At 46.2% G+C, this 6,375-nt stretch overlaps 1 protein-coding gene across 1 annotated transcript; it reads left to right on the top strand.

The window, feature by feature from the left end:
* The first annotated feature begins 3,679 nt into the window (after positions 1-3,679).
* TCEAL1 (transcription elongation factor A like 1) lies at positions 3,680-5,716 on the top strand. Its single transcript, XM_043897529.1, has 3 exons — positions 3,680-3,826; positions 4,247-4,314; positions 4,689-5,716. Exon 3 carries the CDS (start codon positions 4,701-4,703, stop codon positions 5,178-5,180), a length of 480 nt encoding a protein of 159 aa, XP_043753464.1. The 5' UTR covers positions 3,680-3,826; positions 4,247-4,314; positions 4,689-4,700; the 3' UTR covers positions 5,181-5,716.
* The last annotated feature ends 659 nt before the right edge of the window (positions 5,717-6,375 follow it).

Here is a 6,375-nt window from a genome sequence, read left to right on the forward strand (position 1 = left end):
ACATGACCACTGGAAAAACCATAGCCCGGACCAGACGGACCTTTGTTGGCAAAGTAATGTCTCTGCTTTTTAATATGCTACCTAGGTTGGGCATAACTTTCCTTCCAAGGAGTAAGCGTCTTTTAATTTCATGGCTGCAGTCACCATCTGCAGTGATTTTGGAGCCCCCCAAAATAAAGTCTGACACTGTTTCCACTGTCTCCCCATATATTTCCCATGAGGTGATGGGACCAGATGCCATGATCTTAGTTTTCTGAATGTTAAGCTCTAAGCCAACCTTTTCACTCTCCTCTTTCACTTTCATCACATTACCAGGGTTTAAATCCCATTTCTGCTCCTCACTGGGCTTCCCTGGTGGCTCAATGATAAAGAATTCACCTGCCAATGCAGGAGACACAGGTTCTGTCCCTGGGTCAGGAAGATCTCCTGGAGAACGAAATGACAACCTACTCCAGTATTCTTGCCTGGAGAATCCCATGCACAGAGGAGCCTGGAGGACTACAGGCCATGTGGTCACAAAACACAGGAACAATTTGTAACCTCCCAGAGCCTGAGGCATCTCACTTTCAAAATGGAGTTCCTTAGACTAACTCTCACAGGACCCTAAATCAGCAGTATCAAATCAAATCCATGGGAAGAATTATTTCATCATCATCACCTTCCCTCCCCTCATATGCACCAAGTAGCAGACCACATTCCTTTGTACCAAATGGTTGTCACCATGGCAGAACCCTCTTCACTTTATCCTCTCAAAGGAACCCCAAATTATCTACTGTCAGGAAGAGACTTAGAGCCAATACAAAGGCACTGTCTTCATTACTTCTTTCTGGTTCTAATTCCTCATACCTCTCTGTCTGCCCTCCATGTTTACCAAGTTCTCATTAAGGGTTAATTTATATTGGTTTGGGAGATTTCAGAGGCAACCATTAGCTTCTATCAGCTCTCCAGGCAAGAATACTAGAGTGGGTTGCCATTCCCTTTTCCAGGGGCTCTTCCTGATGCAGGGATTGAACCCAGGTCTCCCACATTGCAGGTGGATTCTTTACTGTCTGAGTCACAGCAGCAGAAGGTAAATCCACCCTAAGAAAGGAAAGGAGCAGGGTTGGCCTGGCAGGGCATACTCCTGGCTGCCACACCCAAAGGGAAAGGGAATTTATTTGTTTCATTAGGAGTCAGAGCTCTTTGCTGAGGATCTCCCTTAGGTCTTTCCTGAGCTTGCTGAAGTTATCATCCCATTTAGTACTAATAGTGTGCTATAAACTAATATTTTGTAGCTCATGTACTGAATCTGGATTCAAAGAATGAGGAAGTGAATCTTACAGACAACATTTAACCCAGAAAAATACAAGCTTCTGCACTTGGGTTAAAACTAAACTGATGGACTTCCCTGGTGGCACAGTGGATAAAGAATCTGCCTGCCAATGCAGGGGACATGGGTTTGATTCCTGGTCTGGGAAGATTCCACATGCCACAGAGCAACTAAGCCTGTGCACCATGACTACTGAAGCCCACATGCCGAGAGCTTCCACTTGACAACAAGAGAAGCCACCACAATAAGAAGCCTGCACACTGCAACAAAGAATGGCCCGCAATCACTACAGCTAGAAAAAGCCCATGTGCAACAATGAAGACCCAGCTCAGTTAAAACTAAGTAAATAAATAATCTCTTTAAAAAAATCTAAACTGATTTACAGAAGTGCATTAACAGGGATTGGGGGGTTCTCAGCTGACTGCAACTTAAAGTGGATTCAACTGTGTGATATGGCATCCATGAAATCTATGATCTTAGGATGCATCTGTAGATATATCTCAACTATTCTAGAATGAAGGATGTGGTCAAATACCTCCATGCTACACCAGGAGGAATATTCAGTATTTTCAGACATTTATAAATTCAGGAGCATGTAGAATGGTGAGTGACTTTGAACAAATATATCACATTAGAATGAGCCAAAATAACTTGGGAAATTAAACCGAATCAAAAAAACAAACAGTGAGAACGTAATTGTTTACAGATTAAATGAGATAGCATATGTGACAATGCTTAGTGCAATGCCTGGCACACATGTTCAAATAATGTTAATAAAAAAAGGATGATAATTAGTAGTATTATCATACTATCATTAGTTACTATTATTACAGTTAATACTTATAAAGTGCTTTCTATCTGCTGGGCACTACTCCAGGTCCTTTACATATACTGACTCATTGATTCCTCTTACCAGTCCTATGAGGTAGGTACTAATTGTCTCCAATTTTGCAGATGAGGAAGTAGAGTCACAGAAAAAAGTCAAGAATATCGCACAGTGTCTCACAGGTGGGCAGGGGAAAGAAGCAGAATGTTAACTTTGCCAGAGTCAGGCTGTCAAGGGTAAAAGGCACTTTTGTTATTTTATATGTCTTTTGTGGGCTTCTCAGGTGGTGCTAGTGGTAAAGAACCCACCTTCGAGTACAGGAGATGTAAGAGACTCAGGTTAGATTCCTGGGTGGGGAAGACCCCCTGGAGGAGGGCATGGCAACCCACTCCAGTATTCTTGCCTAGGAAATCCTGTGGACAGAGAAGCCTTGTGGGCTACAGTCCATGGGGTTGCAAAGAGTTGGACATGACTGAAACAGCTTAGCACACACGCACACACTTCTTTTGTAACACTCCAGAAGGGAGGACCAGGACCAATGTGTGTAAATTACAGGAAGGCAGATTACAGCTCAAAGTGGGGGGGGGGGGTAAATTCTTTCTTACTTCTATTATAATTACTGAATTGTATATATATGTAGAGTACATATATACAATATGCAAATACATACATATATATATAGTAAGGCCATAGTGTTAGTCGGGCTCAACTGTGCCCGACTCTTTGCGACCCCATGGACTGCAGCCTACCAGGCTCCTCTGTCCATGAGATTTTCCAGGCAAAGATACTGGAGTAGGTTGCCATTTCCATCTCCAGGGGATCTTCCCAACCCAGGGATCAAACCCATGTCTCCTGCACTGCAGGCAGATTATTCACCAACTGAGCTACAAGGGAAGCCCATTAATAATGCCATGTTCTCCATCAAAAATGCTCCCATTTCAGATAACGTTTTCCAACTATTTGTACTTAGATGCACTAATGTGCATTCCGATTTATGAAAATCAAAGTACTCAGTCTTTTTAGATTCATGTTCTTTACAAACTTTACTTTATTCAAGAGTTCTAGAACTGAATGATTACCAATTTAGACCGGCGCTTCTGTTTGTGATTTTGGTCTAGAGACTCAAAAAATCCTGAAGTCACGGAAAAGTGAAAGCTTATTGTCCACGAAAATGACAAGACATGAGAATCATTTTGATAGAACCTAAACGGACATGATTGAGTTATGGATGTGGATTAAAACTGGAAGAAGTGGCATATGATAGTGACTCATTAAAGAGAAACAGTCCAATTTCAGTGCAGGATCTTAACTGTAAGGGAAAAAATGGGCCTTGGTAGCTGATGACAGGAGAATGAGGGAGAGAGGTGTTATTAAGGGAAGAGACAGAGAGGAAGAGGCAATAACCCTCAAGACTGGATGCTGACCATCTCTGGTAACCAAGAAAAGGCATACATAAACAAAAGAGAGGTGAGTGACGATGTCTAGTGTGTCGGGGGTCAAGAAATATCGGCTGGTTGCGGCAGCACGGCCGCCGGTCAAAGTGGTAACTGGGGATCTGAGCTCGGCGGTGACGCGCGGCCCTCACGTGACCAGAGCCCGTGTCTGCCCAAGTCCTTCTCGTCCTGGTCCTTTTTGCCTGTCCAGACACCATCTGCCTATCGCCCTTTGGACGAGGGGGAAAGCAGAAGAAAGTAAGTCCCCTTCGCCCTCTTAAATCGGTGTGTTGGTGCTGCCCAGTAACCTCTGGGATTGGGATGGCACTGAGTCCAGGCGTTCTCCCTGCAAAACCCCGCCCCCGCGCCCCCATTTCGGTGCCAAAAATGGTGGTCTAGGGAGTGGGCTGGGGAGGTGAGTGGATCCCCCCGCCCAGGAAGACAACACGGGCACTGAGAAATAGTTTCTAAGCAGTCCTTCGCTTTCACTTCCCGCCTGAAAAGAAATGACGAGCGTTACTGGGTAGGGGCGGGGTGGGGGGGAGGACGAAGCTTTGAGATGGAGCGGGGTGGGGGGCAGGGGAATACAGGGGGGCGGCGGCCGGTGCCCAGAAAAGGGGCGTGTGTCAGTCTTTCCCTCCTCCCCGCCCCCTACCCTGTCTCGGCGTCTGTCTGCAGCTCCGCAGGTCACAGCGGGGCACCTGGAGGAGAGGCCGCCTCGGAACCAGCCGCCGGGAGAGGTTCAGGTAGGGGAAGGGGTGGGCTGCGGGCCGGGATGGGGTGCGAGGGAGGTTGCTGGAGGGAGCCGGGTCCACGGCACCGCCGGCCCGCTCCGCCCCGGTCCCTGCGGGAGAGGCCTGTGTGGCAAGGCCTGCCGGGAAAATGGTGGGCTTTCGGAAGGAGGGGGCGACAAGGTGGTGGGGGGTGGGAGGGGAACCACACGCGGCGAGATCCCGGGGGCCGGAGAGCCCCTCCCGTCAGCGTAGGTTGAAGGACCCGGGCCCAAACTGGGGAAGAGGCAGGTATTGGAACTCGTGGGCGGGGTCTTAGTCCAGGCAGCGCGTATTCTGACTCGCCTCAGCCTTTCTTGTTTCCTCTGTATCACCGTGCTTTAAAAAAGACCATCCTGAACATGGAAAAAGCCTGCAAAGAGCCCGAGGAGCGGCCACAGAGCTCGCCCAAGGCGGATGAAGAGCGGCCTTCTGTGGAGCAGTCTCCCGAAAAGTCGTCTCCAGAGGAGCAGTCTTCGGAGGAGGCGTCCTCGGAGGAGGAGTTCTTTCCCGAGGAACTCCTTCCTGAGCTCCTTCCCGAGATGCTCGAGTCCGAGGAGCGCCCTCCTCAGGAGCGCCTGTCGAGGAAGGACCTTTTTGAGGCGCGCCCTCCCATGGAGCAGCCTCCTTGCGGAGTGGGCAAACACAAGCTAGAAGAGGGAAGCTTTAAGGAAAGGCTGGCCGGCTCCCGCCCGCAATTTAGAGGGGACATACACGGCAGAAATTTAAGCAACGAGGAGATGATAAAGGTAGCAGAGGAGATGGAAGAGATGAAGCGAGTACGAAACAAACTGATGATCATGCATTGGAAGGCCAGGCGGAACCGTCCTTATCCTATTTAATGTGTTCGGCCTTGAATTTTGTTTTGTCTGATGTTTGCTTTTTCTTACATACCTTACAATGTCTTCCTAATCTGAACTTTTTGTGTGGCTTTGGGGTATTTCTCTTGTAACTGGCATAAAATTGCATCTCACCCCCATATGCAAGACATCCTCTTTCAATCATGTCTTCTCCATTTGCATGGAAAGATGCACAGTATATATTGTGGAGTGGAAAAAAGCAATTTTCGAAAAGTATATGTAGTATCCCATTTTTGTAAAAAGTATATATTTATATATTAATATGCAAAGAAAAAACTCAAAGTATATACTGCAGAGGTTTAACAGTGACTATCTGTGTGGTAGGATAACAGGTGATTTGTTTTTTCATTTTTGCTTCATCTGAATTTCTCATTTTCTCAAGATGAACACATTTTACGTGTTACAAAAAAAAGACAATACAATGGGAAAAATTGTAAAGCAATGAAAGAATTTGTCAATCAGCTTATAAAGATAATGTGGCACTTAATAAATACTTTTCAGAACTTTAAAAAAGAAAAGTAAATCCCATTTTTTCTGAATCTCTTAGGCAGAAATGTAAACCAGGTACTGTACTCACATTTGTTTAAGGGTATTATTTTCCTACTTAAATAGGAATAAGATGATTTATTATTTATGAATTATTTATTACGGGGCCTCAGTGGAACCAAGTGAGGTAAAGGTCATGTGAGCTATATTTTTTCCCCTACTGGCACAGGCTGAACCCCATCCCCTATAGATTCCCTTCAGATAGTGGGGATAGTACCCAAAGGTCTTGTTTGCACTCACAAATCCTGTGTGATGCCAGGTAAGTGCTACATACTACTTCTGTCCTGCTGTTCTCTTCCCTGGATACTGCCATGTCTGCTGGCTATAGCTGCCCCTTCTCCTGGGTCCTGCTCCTTCCGTGGCCCCCATCACAGCTGAGGTACCAGAGTTCTCCAGGTGCAAAGCTTTACTGATTGCTCTGGAGCCGCTGCAGGACCAAAGCTGAACCCTGTCTCTTAACAGATATATGAAGGATGCCCCTTCTCTAGCTTTAATATTACACCTATCCAGGTGGATACCATCCCAGTGCTGCTTAAGACCTCTAAATCTTATAGAATTCTTAGCAAAATAGTCCTTATTTATTTTTCTCCTGAAAGCCTCCCTTTTCTCCACTAGATGCAAACATGAGTTC

Source organism: Cervus elaphus, chromosome X (assembly GCF_910594005.1).
Source record: "Cervus elaphus chromosome X, mCerEla1.1, whole genome shotgun sequence".
NCBI lineage: Eukaryota > Metazoa > Chordata > Mammalia > Artiodactyla > Cervidae > Cervus > Cervus elaphus.

What these genes read in the sequence shown, in the direction of transcription:
- TCEAL1 (XM_043897529.1), top strand. Translation starts at nt 4,701, where the DNA reads ATGGAAAAAGCCTGCAAAGAGCCCGAGGAGCGGCCACAGAGCTCGCCC.